At 39.7% G+C, this 20,072-nt stretch overlaps 1 protein-coding gene across 1 annotated transcript; it reads left to right on the top strand.

Moving 5' to 3' along the window:
• The first annotated feature begins 508 nt into the window (after positions 1–508).
• lifra (LIF receptor subunit alpha a) lies at positions 509–19,607 on the top strand. Its single transcript, XM_020099103.2, has 18 exons — positions 509–668; positions 8,431–8,646; positions 8,912–9,048; positions 9,534–9,687; positions 9,878–10,150; positions 10,456–10,582; positions 11,392–11,528; positions 11,692–11,834; positions 12,086–12,239; positions 12,633–12,697; positions 12,965–13,199; positions 13,295–13,474; positions 13,729–13,830; positions 14,007–14,153; positions 14,353–14,490; positions 14,621–14,714; positions 14,888–14,954; positions 15,489–19,607. Exons 2-18 carry the CDS (start codon positions 8,541–8,543, stop codon positions 16,182–16,184), a joined length of 2,955 nt encoding a protein of 984 aa, XP_019954662.2. The 5' UTR covers positions 509–668; positions 8,431–8,540; the 3' UTR covers positions 16,185–19,607.
• Positions 19,608–20,072: the final 465 nt, after the last annotated feature.

Here is a 20,072-nt window from a genome sequence, read left to right as displayed (position 1 = left end):
ATTGAAGGCAAACAATAGGAAGCAGTTTAAAAAGGAATTTGAAGATCACACAGCAATAGATGACAGATGAAAATGTTACAAATGAGAAATGAGTACATTTATATATACATATATTACATCTCTCCAATAGATCCCTCTCACCTAAATCTCACACACCGAACTTTAAAATCTTAGAATACATCCGTGGACCAGATCTGGACGTGGTGTATTCGGGTCCCGCAGTAAAATCCAGTATAAGACTGTGTAACATGCTATGACAGGGAAACGGCTAATGAGATTAAACTGAAATCTCATTGAAATCTCTCCCATTTCCAATTTAACTTAAGTGATGGTACGCAGAAACATCTCAAGTGTCTTTACCCAGGCGTGGACGCGCGTTACCCTCGTCGTGACCCTCTCACCGAACCCGTCTGTCCCGTGGGACCCGAACGCAGCAAGACGACGACCCTCCTCCTTCCGCCCACGGAACGGAATCCCGTTGGTCAGCTCACCTGTCGATCAAACGCCTTGGCTCCCAGTTTTCCAGTAATCGCAGCCGGAGTGGGAGCAGCTCAGGAGACGGGAGAGCACACCGAGCTGTCCCGATGATTCACGGTTCATCTGAACGCGCTCAGTTACTGGATTTAAACCCCTCACACCACACAGGAGGACTCCCTGCTCCACCTGAGGTAATGCTGGCTTCATTTCTCAGCTCTTAACCTTTGTGAAGATAGTCTGGGGACGGCAGCTAAAGAAGCTAGCTGAGTTGTTTTTCATCTCCCAAACACCAGTGGCCTGTGTGTGTGTGTGTGTGTGTGGGTGGGTGGATGGGTGAGTGAGTGAGTGAGGGTGAGTGAGGGTGAGTGAGGTGCGGTACTGGCCTGTTAGTGAGATTGAAATACACATTATCAACATATCTACCTCTTATAAAGTGTCCCTCCATAAGAAGGAGTGACATAAAGCCTCCATTTCTCAGCTGTAGCCACCGTCTGCTGTTGTTTATGATGAGACTTGTAACGGTGCAACGTGCTGCTGCCCTGTGGCTAATGCTAATGTGTGATGATGCAGTTTGGGACGTTTGCTTTCCTAGTCCATGTTCTAGTGTGGAAGAGCAGAATCTGTATAAAATAGTTAATACACATCAACTTGTACTAGAAGTGACGGTGAGGAAACACTGATCTATTTATTTTTTACACCTTTATGATGTTTTTATTTTTTTATTATTATTTTCTCCTGGGAACCCCAAGGTGGGATATACAATGTGATCATGTGTATGTCGTCATCGTGGATTGAATAGGGTCAGATTAAATGGATTAGATATTTTTAATGAGCCCCCAAAATTATTATTATTATTATTTTTACTTAAAGGTCCAGTGTGTGAGATTTAGGTGAAAGGGAACTAGAATAATCCTCATGATGTTTTCACTAGTTCGTTTCATCTAAATTGTATGAATTGTAGTTTTCTTTACCTCAGAAAAGGCTCTTTATATTCAAATACTTTATATTTACATCGAGGGGACCCTCTCTATGGAGGCCGCCATGTTTTTTACATTAGTCCAGACTGGACAAACTAAACACCTTTTGAGTTTTTATGACAATTAAAGTCTACCACAGTTTCTTTTACATGTTTAGAAGGAGAGGGTGAGGTGAGGGGTGTTCAGCTGCAACATGTAATTTCAACACTAGATATCACAAAATTCTACACACTGTACTTTTAAGTAAGTACCATACAGACATGAAGATAAAGGAGGTTAATAGATAAATTAGTTGAGCTCTGCTGTGCAAAATATACTTTAACTCAGAGGGCAATGCTTTTTGTGTGTGTTTGCCTGCATGGAGGGAGTTGGCATATTCCACCATGTTATCTTCTAACTCTGTGTATTAATATTTAGAATTTTCCCCTTCTATGTGCTACTAAATTACTGCTTGTTGTCTTTATTGTTCCTGGATCGATGTGTTCATTTTTACAATTTACGGTGAATATACTATTTGGGTTGATACTGGCGCTGATCTTTAGATTCAATTTCGTTAGGCAAACTTCAGAATTGCTAAATTTTGATTCAATTCTTGCTAATTTTCTTACAGTAAATACATTTCAGTGTTGCTAAAGGTGTTTCTCAGAAATTATTCTGGAAACTGGACCAATATAAAGTGCTTGCTTTTACATGGCAGGATACTACAATACAAAAAAAAAAAAAGATGAGCTAAGTTTGTGTAATTCTCTAATGGATGGGGTTAAAATGGCATGTTTTTACTGCTCATTGTGTTTTACTGTCTTAAGCAAGTCATTTCAGAAGCAATCATATAAAAGCAAATATTACATTTTCCCTCTTTTACTCACTTCCTGTTGCCCCCGAGACTTACATTTACATTCATTAAGGATTACATGGACAAGGAAGGAAGGAAACGCTGTTTGGTTGTGATCCAAAAGCCACACACACTCACACACACACACTCACACACACACACACACACACACACACTCACTCAGACACTCACTCAGACTCGCATAGAGAACTGAATGTCCTTTCTTCGCTGAGGTCAGCCCACCGAAATTTGACACAGATACACTCATGTGTTGACACTCAGCTTTTTTACTTGTATTCTCTCACTAGCATCCGGTCTTCCTCTAGCCCCATCATAAGGTCAAACATAATTGGCAACAACTTTAGCTCATGTTTCAAAATGCCGCTGCTCTTACATAGTACACTAAAGTCACTGTGTCCTTATGTCTTTGGCCTTGGCGGTCATCATATGACAGCGTAATGACAGCTTGGTTGAGTGTGGGTGGAGTTTTCTCTGGATTTGGCTCCAGCTTCCAGCCCACACATATTTGTTCTAAATGTGCTTGTTATAGTAAGATGTGCGGCATATGGATAAAGATAGAAATTCTTCGATTTTATCTGCTGCTGTTTGGAGCAAAATGAAGATCAAGAAACATCATTACAGCTAATGTGTAAAAGTTCTTATCACAACCTGATACTTCTTTAAGATTGTTGTTGTCTTTTCCATGAGTAGTTTTTTTTTCCCTCTCTCCACACAGTGGTAGTTACGTGGGAAACATCGTAATGTTGGTTTTGGCTCCAATTCATCTGTATTTTTGTCCTGGTTTTATTTCTAGCAGGGAAAACATTTTATTTTATACTTAAGGATGTGTTCAAGATTGAAGCTAGTGTTGAAACAGATGACAGATCAATAGCATATGGATTAGATCAGGTTTTAATACTAAACAATTGGTTGCTACAACTTAAAAATACCTGTGGGATCTGGAAACAGGTGATGGCCAGTTGTTATTATTTTAGACTGGATATGTAGCAATCATTAATCCAAAGCCACATTATTATTTGGCCTTTGTTGGCCCAGATACATGTACACCCACTCAAAGCAAACACACATAATTCAGCATAATGTCAGTACCTGTCCATATTTTCTAATCTGTACAATCCCAGAATTAATATACCTTAAATTCCACTATTTCAAAGTATTCCGAAACTTTTGGCTGTTTTTGTTGATCGTTCACACCGCTGCTCGGACATTAATCATGCATGCTAAGCACTTCCTTGTGTCAAACACAGGCACTGTTAGGTCAATGATTGACATAGACGTTTAGATGTATTAAAAGCTCCTGGAAGGCTGTCTGGTCTTTGAAGCATTTCTTGGCATAAATAAAAAAAGATATATCTTTTATGAGCAGATAAGCAGAACCTAAATTCAATTTTTTTTTTCCTGCACTTGGAATTCAGTATTTTTTTTCTCCAGAGCCTAACTTGAAATGGATATGTTACGTATTGACTGAGTGTGATCTAGTTTTTTCCGATCCAGCTAAGGTTTAGACACACAGAACCCCAGAAGTAGGTCTGTTTAATAAGGACCTAGTACTTAGGGCGTCATTGGTTTCATGTTAATTGGGGACAAATGAGGTCTTTGAGTGAATTTGGATTCTAAGAAATGACTGCACCACATGCTGCTCACTCACTCCAAAAGGCCGTCTTTCACAGCTCAATTGTCAAACAGAAAGAGTTGCAAAGTCCAGTGTGGAGGGAGCAGGCAACCTCAAATTTTTTTTTTTTTAGGTGAATCTGTTCTGTCTGAAAATAGGGCTTGTGCAGGCATACATATGAGGTTTTTAAGTAACAGCAACACAGTTGGGATTTCTGTAGTATTGTGGTCACATTCATCACTGCTGCAAGGACAAGGACCAGAGCCCAGGAAAGAGGTATTGATTTGTGTGCTGGTGTGTATTCGTATAGCTATCAGTTTCTTGGTGAGATTTCCCAGAATCAAGAGCTGTTTTTTTCTATCTTCCCATCAGTGCATTATGTGTGTTTTTTTTGTTTTTTTTCAGGGTTCGATGGTTGTAGTGCATATTAGAGATTGTAAAACATTCCAGGCTGTAGCTGCTCTTTTCATGTGGTGGACCAGCTTGGCCTTTAAAGGGCGTAGAAACAATTTTGGTGCAGGCACATAAGTTTGAGAAACATTGACTCTGCACAGCTGTATTTATGTTGAGCCATGCCTCTGAATTTCACTAGGAGGTGATGTCTTTAAGCCTGGAACACACTGGAACTTTAAAATCTTACCAAACGTCGAGAGACTGAGCAGCACAGATTTGCTTTAGCAAAGACATCGAGGGTTCAGATTGTCTCTTTAACTATGTGAAAACAAAGGAAGCAGTGTTTGTTTTTCTCTGTTTGTTTTTGGCTGCAGAATCTGGATGGAGGCTCTGTGGTATTGACATTTCATAATCAACAGCAGTGGGCCTTACACTATCATAAAAATGCCCAGTAAAAGTATTTTTTGTGCATTCAAAACAAACGTTCATCCATGTCGGCTACATGTCTGAGTATAAACGCTTAACCATGTGTGAAAGTACTTCAGGAGCCAGCGTCAAAGGCACAACTGGGATTTGAAATCCCTCTTTTACTCCTATTGCACAATCACCCAGAGGAAGGAAAATGTTTTCCAGATAAATGATTGTCAACTTGTTGTATAGAAACTCCTGCAGACAAGAATGCAAACAAGCGGTGTTATTCTTTCAATTCCTCTGTCATCATTCTATCTTTCACCAGTTTCGATAAAAATGAAAGTAACTGCTTGCTCAGAATGAAACATTTGGGAGGCAGCACAGGATAACATGCTCTGTCCTCCTTTGTGTTTGTTAGTGTGGCATCATGTTTACCGCCATGTTGGTACTTATAGCAACGGCTTTTATCCACTGCAGTGTGAAAAGTTAAAAAAAACTGTATGTCATCTACCATGTTGGTGTCAGAATTTGAGAGCAGGGTCATGTTTTATTTCTGTTTTTAGGATGAATAGATCAGGTCCTGGCAAACACTGATATCATAGAAACTCAAAGGGTGTTTAGTTTGTCCAATGTGGACGACAACAATCTGTAAAGTTTAGATGAAACACACTAGTGAAAACATCTGTAGGAGTATTTCATATTCAGTTTCTGTCAAAAGATCCCTTCCACCAAGTCTTACACAGTGAACCTTTAACCTCTCTGGTGTCTGTTTGTTTTATTTATCAGCGCACAGACACGGGTGTGAAATAACCCGTTGAGGCGTATACCTGTACATACCTGCTTGTTTTGTTGCATAAATGGGCTTGGCTCTATTTTAGAGCATTGTTTTATTAATGGTTTGAGGCCTGTCCCAGCCTGTCTCAAGGTAAACCAAACAAACTGCCCCGCAGCATCTCGGTGACAGTTGAACCCAGAAAAACAGAATAAACATGCAGGTTCATTCAGGCCAGGGCTCATTACAGGACTATTGCAACATGTTGTTTCTGGTTGTATCAAGGGCAACAATGTTGATCTTTCTCTTTATGTAGGAAAAACAAGTTAATCACACAATGTACAGAGTGAACTGACCTGAACTTCCCCACATAGATGTTTTTACAGTTGACCTCCTTTTTTTCAGTGTGCAAGTCTGAAACACTTCATATCATATCATATTGATGTCAGTGCTATTACAACAGTGCTGCAGCATTACTAATGTGGTTCTGTTGAAACCTTTATTTAATGTAATTTAATGATAAGGTTAAACTGCCTAATAATCTCTATTAATCCTGTTGTCTGGAAAAATAAATAGAAAATTATGGAAATGTCTTTACATTGCTTCAGTTCCTACTGTCCAAATCCAAATTTTCAGTTTATGATAAGTCAAAGAAAACATGTAAATCCTCACAATTGACTACCTGGAAGAAATTAGCTTTAATCAAAACAGATTGAGAAACATGAATACACTGATTAATTGTTTCAGCTCTATTGGATTTGGTTAATTTATACATTCAACCTGTTTGCTGTAAAAGTTTAAGTGACATCGGTTTGATCAAGGAGCACAAAATGGAAAAGTTCACGTATGTGGTTATAGTGGTACAGTCAGTGAGCAAGTTGCAGCAGTGCCTGGAAAGGAGAGGTGTTGACACTAGAAATGAATAAACTGTGACCCTGCAGTCTGCAGAAACCAGGTTTTGCTGGTGGTTGGAAAAAAAAATTCACCTTGGTTAAAAAAGTTCCTGTATAGTTGAACATGTTTGATCAGGTAATTCTTCAGTACTTCTTTAAAATGTGTGTTTGTGGCAGAGAGTATGTTAAGCATGAAGAAAAAATAAAAGCTCCTGTGTATCTTGATCTTTTTCTGTTGCAAGTTTTCGCTTGCTCAAAGATTTTGCATGAATGTGTACATTTTTTTCTGTATATAGCTAAAATAATACTGGAGCTGAAATGATACAGAACATAATGGTGAATGTAGGCAAGGCTTGTTTATATCGTCATCTCTTGCCTTGACGACTGCAGTGATTATTCTGACCGGCCTCCCTTCATGCAGAGAGAAACGCTTACAGATGCTCCAGTATGCTGCAGCGTGTCAGGTCTTCAACCAGGGCTCATGTAACTCTGCTGCAGGCCTGTTCGATTAATAGGTTTTAAATCGTAATCGCAATTATTTAGTTAGGACGATGTTAAAATCGTGAAAATCTAGGGTAATTACGGTACAGCCCCCGTTCATGTAGCTGGGCTGCGCTGTGTTGCCGTAATTACTTCAGCCTCCGTCCTGCAACACATTGTAAACAAACATGGCGGCGTTGGATTTTGTTGCCAAGAGGAAGAGCAAGTCCGTTGTATGGAAGTGGTACGGCTTCGACGCTTCGGATGAAGAGCAAAATACTCCGCATTGTAAAGTCTGTCTCAAGTCTGTGGCAGTTAAAAACCACAGCACGACTAACTTATTTCAACACCTCCAGAAAAACCACGTACCGGAATGGCAGCAGTGTGTTGCAAAGTGGGCCGCACAAGAGAACGTGGATGCGGCTACACCACCACCAACTCCGAAGCAAGTAACTCTGCCGGTTTCGTTTTCACATGGTGTTCCATATGACAAGACCACAAGGAGGTGGAATAAATATTACAGATGCAGTCGCGTTTTTCATCAGGGATATATCATGCAAATAACTTATATGTTTGCAAGTGTTGATTTTTGTCTCAGGGATACAAATAATATTTTTTCAGGCTTTATTTATTTATTTTTATTTATTATAAGTTAAAGTTTAGCACTTTAATCATTCTTTTTTGTTTAATCAAGAGGCTGGAGAAACGTTAAGTTAAATGTGAAAGTGAGGTTTTTCCCTTAATCCCAAAGGGATTGTTCTTTTCTTGTTCACAAGAATATATCATGGAGCAAAGCCAGATGGCAAGACATCATTGATTTTTCTTTATATTAATCCCTCAAGGGATTTTTTTCTTTAATAAAGAGCAAGGTTTGTACTTTCATCCCAATAGGGAAATTATTTGCAAAATGTTCAATAAAAAAATTGCATATTTGAAATAATTTCTTTGCCTTTTGTCATTTCACAAAAAAAATCGGATATCTGGTTTTGAGCAAAGAAAATCTGGATTTTTATTTTTGGGCAAAATCGAACAGCCCTACTCTGCTGATAATCAAACTTGGCTACCCATGGCCACCAGGAGAACATCTGGGTTTGTACCCATCTACTCCATCACAAGGGCTCAAGCTTCTTCACTCTGTTCCTCCGGGAAAATTGTCTGGTATTGCCATCCCTGCACACGAGGCAGTCACAGTCCAGACTGTTCTTGTTTTTGGTTCCACAATGGTGGAATAAGCTGACAGATGTTGCCAGAGCCAGGAACCTCCTTGAAGACTCATCTCTTCCGAGAACCTGTTTCACCTTAAAATGCCAAACTGCACTCATTCGTATTGCACATATTTAACAGATAGAAATTTAATTTTACTGTGCGTAGCAGAATATTATGTGAATTACGTTATTGTTTTGCATTATTTCAACTTAACCATGCCCCCATAGTATGAAGCAGCCATGTGTGTTGACATTCAGTGAGTTTTATTTGAACTGAATAGTTTTCCCACTTAGCTGACAAATATGTCTGTGTAATAGCAGATTTTTTTTAATCACTTCTGCTGTCTCTTCCCACAGGGCACCCTCTGTCCGTGTCTTGCCATTCGGGATGTCTAGTCTGCTGTTTCTGTAGTGGAGAAGACCACCACCTCAACGACTGCTAACAGTGGCTCGGCCAGTCGATCACCATGCCTCACTTAAGTGTCAGTCCCTACTCAAAGTCTAACTGTTGCCCTCTCTGGTTCATATGTGTTCTTCTGGGCCTCTCAGCTGTACACACTCATGCCAAAGATGGTAAGAACTGAACAAAGTTACCGGAATGTTCCTCCTTTGACATTCTGATAAAGCAATAATGTACAACGCTCAATGCACATGTTGTTAAAAGTGTTGAGTATTGATCCATTAGCAATTGCTAATGGAAAGGTTTGCTCTTTGGTTCTATGGGGCTGATATTAAATCGATGACTACTTATTCAGAGTCAGCTTATTTAAAGTTACCTTGTGTACTTTGCCATTCAAATCACTTTACCCTGTTCTGATCTTTTGTTTTTATTTTCCAGTCCTCAGTGTACCCCAGCAGGTGAGCCTGTCGGCCAACATGTTCACGCAGCAGCTTTCCATATCGTGGCTGGGAGGAGCCGCCACAACGTTTGACCTCATGATCCTTAGAACTGAACTTAATCAAACTGTCTTCTACGTAAGAACATTTGTTTTTTGTTGAATTTGTTTTCTTGTTTTTCTTCTTATTATGTAACAAGTGACAGGATGTTTGAGACTGATACCAATATTGATATCTGCAAGTTTCAAAGATTGGATAGTGAAGTGTTGGCCAATATTTTTTTTATAAAAACTGTACTGAGTATGAACTGAGCAGGATATTTCCATTACTTTTGTCAGTACTCACTGGTGGTCATTTATCGGCTGACCCATATGCCATTATAATGAAAACTGCAATTAGCTAATATCGGTAAAATATTCTATGAAATATATGTTTGTAATTAATTTGTCTTTGCAGCACATTATGCTGTTTATTTGATTTCGCAATAAATCGTTGGTTATGCAGATGATAAAATAATCCAGAGGAGTTTGGTCCTTATCCTGGTTGAGCTCCTGTGTGACAGTCATCACCATCAGCAGGTTCCTTATGTTTCCCTCACTGTTTTCTCTTTGTGTTATTTGTAGGAGACACTGTCTGTGACAGTAAATCCGGTGAGTGGTCGACACCAGTGGAACTGGACCTCAGTTGAACCTCTGGAGTGTACCTCTCTGTCAATTAAAGTCCGCTCAAGAGATGGACACATGATAAGTGAATGGAGCAGCACTCATATACTTCAAGGTCAGAGGGATGATAAATGCATCCATGTATATTATAGGACACCAAGAATTAGATAAACATAAATACTGCTTTTTCTAAACTGTTAATTTGTGATAAACTGAAATCTAGTATTATTTAGCCAAACAAAATATATAAATCCTGCTCTCCACTTTTGGGCTTCTGCTTTTTTCTCCCTCTTACTCCTTTTCAGGAAAGGATATCCCCAGCATTGTCAAATCCCAGATGTTTCCCGAGGATAGAATTGTACCTGTGGGGGCCATAACTACCTTCTGCTGCATTGTGGAGGAAGGGAAGGTCTTTGGTGCGATCAGCTACGGAGGTGCTGCGATGAATACGACTCGACTCAGCAGGCGGACTTACGCCACCACGCTGGTTAATCAAGGACCATCCGGCAGCTCGGGAACCAACGTTGTCTGTTCCGACAGCCTGAAGGTGTCATCTGGAGCCGTGGTGTTTGTTGGATGTAAGATAAATAAGAACTAATGAACTAGCACTAAGTGACTTGGTTAAGGATGCAACTTGCATCAGTTATACAGCCTGTGAATTTTTAATTATAGAATGAATTTGTTCGCTTGAAAAGACAGCTGGACAATTGGTCATAAGGAATAACTCCAGTCTGCATAATCTCCTCAATTTTCTTTTGCTGCTGCATGTTGACGAGTCTATTTAGAGCTTTTCTAAATAATCTTGGTAATTATTGAAATTTATGTTTTCTGTATGTATGCATATATGTGTATTTGAGCTTCTACTTGATGACCCTCTCCCCAGATCCACCTCTGCCCACTGATTTTGTGTGTGAAACTCACGACTTAACCTCAGCTGTATGCCATTGGACTGAAGCGCGAGACACACACCTCTATGGCAAACGGGGAACACGCTACTCGCTGAACCAGAGGTACCAGAGTCACACTTACAAGCACAATAAATTATAGTAGCTAAACTTCACCTCTCCTCAGCTCATGCATGTGTCCAGCAAATTGGCTTCAACCCGACCTGATAACTGATGCATTGAACCACAGTGCTGGGGTTGGTGTGCAGAGCTGTACACACTTTGTCACAAAAAAACAGGCCACAGATACTAAAATGAATGGAGTAGGACACATACTCAGCAATTGTAGACACATTTAAAGAAAACCCTGCTTAATCATACAATAGAAACTGTATCTGACTCAGATCCCAGAGGCTTTTAAATAGAAAAAAGCAAAATCTTTTGGAAACTTTCAATAGATATAGAATAGATAGTCACATAGGGGATGGCGATGGCAGTAATGGAGTGATGTTAACTTCATGAATTTACCGGGATGTAGTACAATGTCCCTTTTCTTTCAAGACAGATGTCTGCATTATTGATGATCATTCCCATGACTTTCTTCAAAATGTGCTTTCTGCCCAGAAAAAAATCTATCAAGAGCGAGAGGATGACAAGAAATATAAAGCACTTAGTCTAAGTAACCACTCGCTGCTTCTGCGTGTGGACTGATTGAGGATTGACTATCAGCCAGCGCTTTTACAGGAACTCTCTCAAGGCTGGCCAGAGAAGTTGTTGCATTATGAATGTGTTTGGGCCTGTGTCTGTATCATTAGGTTAGATGAGTATCTAAAGTGATTATCTTTTATGGTAATTTAATCTGGTTGTTTTTATTTCCTCATTCTTTCCTCAAATCTGTGGTTTATTCAATTATTTCTTTGATTTTGTTTTTTCAGGGGTTGTACTCAGGGAAGGCTGCAGCAGAAGCATAAAGTGTGTTCTGTGGCCAAGTGGGAGGATAACTGGACACTGGTAGCCGTGAATCCTCTCGGCGAGTACAGCCTCACTGACTCTGCTGAAATCAGTCACAGAGGTAGGTATATTAACTTCACCTTATCCAAACAAGTGGAACACAACACACCAAGAATAATTCATATGAGCTTGTTTTTATAGCAAATGTTCAAAGCAGGAATTAGCGTAGACATGAAATACACCCATAATAGTTCACTTATTATTGTTTAACTGTCTCTCCTCAGTGCATCCAATAGCACCAGTCAACATGAGCTCCGTTGTCAGTGCCTGGAATGCCACTGTACTGTGGCAGTGGAAGTACAGTAGCTATTCCTCCCTGGGTCTTGTCTGTCAGGTCGAGCTCACCTGCCATGGTTCCAAAAAAAATGTGAGCAGTTACTTATTTTACTACTGAGCTACTTTACCTTTTGTTTGAGTTACAGTCTCAATGTGCAGAACCCTCCTGCTGTTTGTGTGTCTATGTTAAAGCCATGAAACAGTATCCCTTCCATTCCTTCACCACATTTCCATTACAACACACTAATGGCCTACTACATTGTTACTTTCCTCAACATGTTCTCTCCATTTGTGGGACCATCAATTTACCAAACAATAATGAAGTCTGATGTTTGCTTGCAGCTTACTGTCTCTGGTGTAGGTCTGCAGTCTGTGGTTCTATCAGACCTTTATCCTGATGAAGAGTACAGTGTTCAAATCGGCTGTGGTGCCCAGCACAATTTCTGGAAGTGGGGAAACTGGAGCGAACCATTTACCTTCAAAACCAACACTTATGGTAACAGATTCACTCTTGCAATCTCTTAATTTTAGCTGAGATTTCAGTGGTTCAGAGCTGCAGCTAATATATAAAATATATATATAATATCTTCACTACATGGTGACATCATCTGAAAATAATTATTACTAATTGCTCTGAAGTATAACCAAATTGAACTTCCAAAATGTTAGCGTTTTTACTTTGAACCCATTGTGCATCTATATTTTTATACATAACAAGAGTTATTGCACAAAGTCCATTCACTATAAATTAAGACGCATTATTGCTCCCTTGATTGGGTACTTAATAAGTACAATCTTTGGATTGCCTTATATTTTATATTGTAGCACCAGCAGTAATGCTATTTTTTTCTTTGGAACTTTGACTAAATGTGATTTTCTCTTATCTCAGTTCCAGAGGCCCCTGATGTGTGGATATGGATGAACAGAGACAACACTGGGCTGATTGTTTGGAAGGTGATCTTTGTTTTTTGTGTCTCACTTATTGTGGAAAGCACCTGTTTACGACATGTTCAAATAAGCCACAATCTGGGTTCTACTACTTTAGTTTTAAAGGAAAGATTTCTTGCTCTCTTTTTGCTCTCTTTCTCCGATTTGAGTCAAAGGCACGGTGACTTCAATGTATGTCAGGAATTTCTGAAGTTTTGACAAAAAAAAGAAAGCATGTTTAAAATTGTCTGTCTTTGTTGTCATCCTTTCTCCCTTTAATTTGGTTTATTCTAGCCTCTGACAAGAAGACAGAGCCACGGTCAGATCATAGGTTATGAAGTCACTCTCTGGAGCACTGAGGGAAATGTACAGCACACACAGATTTTTTCACCAGGAACTACGGCTGCACCAGTCAACTTCACACAGAATGCTGCCTTAAGTAGTGACAAGATCATTGCAACTATCATTGCAAAGAATGCTGCTGGGTCATCTCAACCTGCCAGTGTAGTCATACCCCTACGTTTGACAGGTATGTGGAAATGGAAGGAGAGTGTGTTTATATTAGAGCAAATAAAAAGGCAAAATGGTGAAACTGTATACGTATTTTTTTCTTTCCATATACAGAACCCCTTGCTGTGTCCAGGGCAGTTTACACAGAGAGAGGTTTCCCTCTGACCTGGCCGAGCGAGGCCAACGCCACATGTGGTTATGTAGTAGAATGGATAGATGCTGTCTGCTCGAGGGACTGCTCCGTGGAGTGGATCAAGGTGGCTGCTGGAAACACAAATGTTTCCATTGAGTCGGGTAAGCCATCCATAAAATCACCATATCCAAGTTTGTAAAAAAAGGGAATTGTTTGTAGCATATTCAAAACATCCTATATGTCACTGCAGTCAATTTCACTGTCTTTGTCCCTCTGCCATTTTTGGTTATTCCAAAAGTAAATAGGATTTAATCTGTCCACAAACTTACAAACCTAACAAATGTAACATAAATATAACTTTAAACTCTGCTGTCAAATATTAAATTATTCTGTAAAACTCTTTCTTTGCCACCAGCCAACTTCCAGCCAGGTGTGAGGTACAACTTTTCCCTGTACAGCTGCTCCTCTGAAGGCCAAGAGCTGCTTCAGCGCTGGCAAGGATATGTGCAGGAGCTGGGTAAGGACAGCGAAGCATTAGGAAAGCTGATACTTTCAGAATCAGTACAAGCAATGACTTACACTGACGTACACTGCATTTAATTAGCTGACTCTTTGTTCTGATAGTCTCTGGTATTCATCCCTCCCCTCTCCTTAAATTTTCTAAATTCCTTCCATCCCTTGCGACTACCATAGTCCCTTCCAGTTCTGTCCTTCTATCAACCAGTCAGCAGAACTCTGATGTTCTTCTCACCTGGGAAGAGATCCCACTGCTCAACAGAAGAGGTTTCATCCTGGGCTACAATGTTTACAACAGTACTGTCTCTCAATTAAAACTTCTAGGTAAATGTTACAATGCTGCTTTGTAAGTAGATCACCTGCAAAGGGAATTTGATTCAAAAAAATAATGACAATATACTAAAGATATTTTCAAAATGGCATTTGTTAATCTCATTCACTGTCCTCCTCATTCCTCCCTCTCCTGCTGTTTCTTTATTCCCGCCTGTGCCTCTCTCCTGTTGTTTCTCACTTCCTACAACAGTAACTCTGCCAGATAAAGGAAACAGGAGCTACACAGTAAAGGGGCTCTCTGAGGGCTCCCATAAATTTACTGTCAACGCCTACACCTCGGCCGGCGAAGGCACAGGCGCCACTGCCTCCATAACACTGGAACCATATGGTATGTGGATGTGTAATAATGTGTACAGCTACAACTTCAGACCTTAACAACATTTGTGTTTAATCCACAGTTATTATTTAAGGTTACAAAAGAAGAAAAATAATCATCTTTCTTTTCTCTGGTTTGACAGCTGATTGGCTGATCCTGGAAATCCTGACTTCTCTGGGAATCACAGCCCTATTCCTCGTCATTGTCACCTTCATTTGCTACAAGAAGAGAAAATGGTGAGACTTGTTTTTCTCCTCTGCTGTTTTTGATTGTCTTACATAATCAATGTTACATGTACACACAAAACATTTGTGAAGATTAATCTCTGCATTTCATCGAAGAGGAGCTACTAGAAAGTATGAATTGCTTAGGCTTTTGATGACAATGTGACATATTACTTTACTAACAGGGTGAAAAGGGCATTCTATCCAGACATACCTGAGCCCAAGCTGCCTGGTGATTGGTCCAGGACACCGGTACAGTATAGTTTAATATATTTCCCTAATTTTATGCCTCTGCGCCCGCAACAGCTGGTCACCAGAGGTATTATGTTTTTGGGTTGTTCTTTCCTATGAATGCAATATCTCAAGAACACCTTGAGGGAATTTCTTCACATGTGGCACAAACATTGACTTAGTGTGACCTGAATAAAATTTGGTGGTCAAATGTCAAGGTCACTGTGACCTCACAAAGCACTCTTTTGCCTTGTGAATGCTATATCCCCGGAAAGCCTCGAAGGAATTCTTTCACATTTGGTATAAACATTCTTTTGAACTTGGATTTCATTTTAGTAATCAAATGTCAAAGGCCAAGGTCACCGTGGCTTCTCTAAGTATGTTTATGTTTTTCTTTAAGATAATATCTTAAGAACAGCTTGAGGGAAATTTGGTAGAAATGTTCACTTGGACATTAGATTTTGGTGCCCAAAGGTCAAGGTCACATCACATCCCTCCAATTGTTATTTCCATTTAAACTGACTGGATAGTGATTAATAACTTTGTATCTTACAGGGGCCATTGCACGTGAAGCCATCTTCCCATTGTATAATGCACATTGTAGAAAAGCCTGAGTGGGATTCTAGTAAGGAGGCACTCGTTGTCATTCCTGAAGAAGATGAGGATGAAGAAGGGCAGGGGATGGGAGAAGAGTCAGTTGACACAGATGAGCCAACTTCGTTACACTACTACAACCAAGTAGTAGATGAGAGGCCCATAAGACCACGTTTCCCAGACTCCTCTGATTCCTCTGCATCTTCTGTGGATTCAGCACGCACTGATGTGACGTACACAGGAATCCAGACTTCAGGGTCGTCACTGGTCTTCCAGCTGGATTCACAGGGCTCCTCTGAGGGCCACCAACCCCACGCTGATCTATCTGTCAGTGGTGAAGGTGGAGGGGGCTACCGGCCCCAGATGCAAGCTAGAGCCCCAAGTAACGACATTGCTCTGGCTTCTCCTGAGCCTTTCATAGAGGCCCAGGCTGCCAGTGGTGGGGGCTATAAACCCCAGAGCTCCTGGCATTTGGACTCCCCCGTGGAGGGCGATGAAAGTGGAGGCCGGGCACCCTCTCTCGGATCCCCCACCTCTGTTGCGTCCACCCAGTTTCTCCTCCCTGATGGAGAAGAACACAAAGAGGAGAGGCGAGAGCCATCATCGTCAGCAACAACCTGGTTCACCAATCTGCTGTCATCCGCAAAACCATTATAATCTCTGTGTCACTGCTAGAGATTCATTACTGTTACCAGTGTCATGCATCAAACAAGTTTACCCCAAATGGTCTTGGTAAATATTCCCTCTGATGTAGCACTACATCCTTACGTTTGCATTACGACAGCAGGTTAATGATCGTATTCAAGGTGTCTATTTCCACACATACAGAAATACACATATATTGTTAAATATCATGAATCAAAAACTGTATATTTATACACCAAAACATTTCTATTCTGACAAAGATTCTTTTCAGCATATTTCTTCAGACCTCTTTTCTTCCATTATTATTACTCCCTCTGGTAACCTGTTTGGTGGCTGTTAGGATAAATCCCCTCACTGCCTTTTCTGTGACTCCCTATAATGGGCATTTAGCGACGGTATAGCCAATGTTTCAGTTGATCCTGTCCAGTTTTTAGCTGACACTTCACATGTTTTTAGTTTACGTGATGTGAACTTTACTGCACTACAGAAGAAACTGAAAACAAGAACGCTATCCAGTAAGACTGTAGGACATTTTTAAGAGAACACTACAGATGAGTGTTTAAATAGAAGGTAGCTGAGAAGACAGAAATCCTCCCTCTCTCCACTATTTCCCCGTCTTGTGCTGGTCTGTAGTTTGGGGTAATCCTGCCTCCTGACCACTGACGAGCTACTGAAAGAAAGAAAAAACGTAAATGTTAATTGAAAACACTCATTATTTTACACAGATACTGGAGTGGTGCTTTCTTTTGTAGTCTGGAATTGTGTGGGCGATGAGCCCAATACACTGATATAAGCTAGAAAATGAATGCAAACTGATGTAATTTTATGAATGAACACTATTCTGTTATGTTTGCATGTTATTGTTGTGATGTCTTCCTTAACCAGTAGAGTTTTATTTTTTTAATTGTCAAGACATGCAGTTCATTTTACGGTCGGGCCAGTGACTTTTTTTTTTATTATGTGTCGTGAATCATCATCAAGTTGATGATTGAACAAATTATGAGTTAACTTGGATGGGTAATTACATTGTTTAAATCCTCTTTCACATGCTGCCTGAATGTTGTGCATAATGAACCAGAATGTGACTAGGTAGAGCGTGTACCTCTGCTGAGGCCCAACATTCTTCTTATGAAACCACATTTCAATTCACTAGATCTTCTTCGTTTAAGAAAGTAAAAAAAACTTCCTGAATCCTCTCCCCGATTCAGATCCTCACCAACATTTAATGAGTTCTTCCTTGGGTCCTGCCCCACATAATTTCAGAGAAATCAAGCAAATGCAGATGACAACATAAGCTCATTTGCAAAAGTAATTTTTATAACAATGCAGTTTACAACTGAAAATAAATGCAGTGCTTAAAGCACCAGGCATGGAGTGTAATGTACAAAAAGTGTATGTTTAATCTTGATACTTTTCTTTAGTTGCATTATTTTTAAACCCAGAGAGAAGGTGGATTTGCTGTGCTTAGAAGCTTGTTTAATTCTCACTAGAGACTACTTTAAAAGTTTTTCTTTTAATTGCAAAGTTTTCTTGAAGGCACCATGTAATATGTTGTGATTGGAGAAAGGGACCAAGGGGAGAGCTTGAATCTATAATTTTAGCTCTTGTTGACAAAATGTGGGGAAAAGACTGTGACTATTGGTTGCTTGGAAGAACTTACATCTCTGTAATGGTGTCATAGCCCAAGTACACTTCACATACTCCATGAGCTCTCCACTTGTGTATACACAGTATGGGTGTAACGGATGCATTACTGGCTAGGCCTCCCAAGAGTATCATTATGCAAGTATTATCCTTTGACATTGAAGTCAAATGGTGACAGGATGGTTTTCAGTTAGACCCTAGTTTGTATGTCTGGCAACCTGTGGTCTATTGTTTCTCAGTGCCTCCAGCCAACAAGCTTTAAGCAAAACTACTGTGACATGACTGATGAGTTAGATTAATGTGGGTGGCTTCACGGAATCACTCATTACAGGCAGGCAGTCCTCTTTGACTACTGAGAAAAATATATCTCCTCTTTCTCCTTATCTCGTAACACTGATCTGAAGTATAACTTTTAAATTTATCTTTAATTGTGTGAGATCAGATCAGTAACGATCACTTCCAGACAGTGGCATAGGGTGGATAAAGTTTTGAGTATTTAAAGGTTCAGTGTGTATCTAGAGGTGAAGTTGCATCTGATTACTCTGCATCTCACCCTCACCAGTGGTGAACTTCATTTGTCATAAAAACTCAAAATGATTTAGTTTATCCAGTTTGGACCACAGTAAAAAAACAACAACATGGCAGCCTCCACAGAGAGCACCCCTCTCCATAGTTTTCAGATATAAAGGGCCAATTCTTTGGTAAAGAAAACAACAATACATACAATTTAGATGAAACACACCAGTGAAAACATCACTAGGATTATTTTATATTCAATTTCTGTCAAAAATTTCTTTCACCTAAATCTTACACACTGGACCTTTAAACATGGTTGCAAATTGTTTTCCTTTAAAGCCTGCTTTCTCAGCCCAGCAGCGCTTTGGAGTCTAACCTATGAACGCTATGTGTTACATGCTTTTATGTTGATTTGGATCAACAAAATGGCCTCTTGATTTTTCTCTAAATCTTTGTTTTTGTACAACTAACTGTATATTATAATGTGTATTCCATTTGCTTCCTTCTAACAAGACAAAAATGCATATGATGTTTTACATTGGAAATGATATACTCTATATTGCAACATACAGAGTTAATGTTGACAAAGATTTGTGTTGAGGACACCTGATATATTAAGTCCTATGAAAGGTAGAGCATCACACTCACACTGTATCTTTGTTGTGTGTCAACCCATGAAAAGCTTTTAAGGTGTGTTTGAAAAAACATGTAAATGAATTAGAATTGTGATCCTGTCCTAATACCTAGTTTAGCCTGCTTTGCATTACTATCTTATCACAGCAGTGTAGCTTTGCCGAATTGTAAGTAGGGCCAGAATACTAACCATGCAGACTCATACATGGCAACTGCTGACATGCAATTTTCCATTCAGTCCATTATCTTTTCCAAATATCCATTCACACGTTTAATTGGAGACTGTGTTTGGGGATTTTGCAGGATTACAGCCGGGTACACTTGCTGCCTTACACATCTTCATCTCTGGCCCTAGATGGTTTGCTGAATCAATGCATGTTGTATACACTGTTCGTAAACACACAGCTCCAAGTTTACGTTTCCCTATAGCTTTAAAACACTAACTAAGATGTGCATGGCAATATGACTGAAGTATCATGCACCTGAACATGCTTTAAAATTCATGATGTTTTGCAAAAATATTTTTAATATTAATTGAATGAAAAGACAAAGTGAAGCTCTACATGAATGAATAAATGTTAACACTAATAACACAAAGTGAAATGCTACTTGTTTAATGGCAATAAAGTTATTTGTCTGGCTGCTTTGTGTAAGTGGTTCATTTGTCTGATAGCATCTCCACAGACATGTTATTGTCCCTGGTGATAGAGACTTCAACATATTTCTTCAGACCTCTTTTCTTCTATTTTTAATGCTCCTGCTGGTGACCTGGTTTGGCTCTTACAATATATCCCCTCACTGCCTTTTCTGTTACTCCCTGTAATGTGCATTTAGCCACGGCATATCCAATGTCTCAATTCACTCTGTCCATTTTTTTTCGGTTTTTAGTTTCTGTGATGTCAACTTTACTACACTACAGAAGAAACTTAAAACAAGAGCGCTATCCAAAGGATATTGAATGAAAAGATACAGTGAAGTTCTAAGTGAATGAAGAAATGCTAACACATAACACAAAGTGAAATGCTACTAGTTTAATGACAATGAAGTTAGTTATTTGTCTGGCCGCTTTGTATGCTCTCTTTTCCCTGGTTATAGAGACAATAATTC

Source organism: Paralichthys olivaceus, chromosome 4, assembly GCF_024713975.1.
Source record: "Paralichthys olivaceus isolate ysfri-2021 chromosome 4, ASM2471397v2, whole genome shotgun sequence".
NCBI lineage: Eukaryota > Metazoa > Chordata > Actinopteri > Pleuronectiformes > Paralichthyidae > Paralichthys > Paralichthys olivaceus.
This window is presented reverse-complemented; position numbering and strand designations above follow the sequence as displayed.

Bases quoted from the DNA above. Each gene is read 5' to 3' on its own strand.
- lifra (XM_020099103.2), top strand. From the start codon at position 8,541: ATGCCTCACTTAAGTGTCAGTCCCTACTCAAAGTCTAACTGTTGCCCT. The intron at 10,583-11,391 runs GTACCAGAGTCA...TTGTTTTTTCAG, and splicing joins CGCTACTCGCTGAACCAGAG to GGGTTGTACTCAGGGAAGGC. The intron at 11,529-11,691 runs GTAGGTATATTA...GTCTCTCCTCAG, and splicing joins TGCTGAAATCAGTCACAGAG to TGCATCCAATAGCACCAGTC.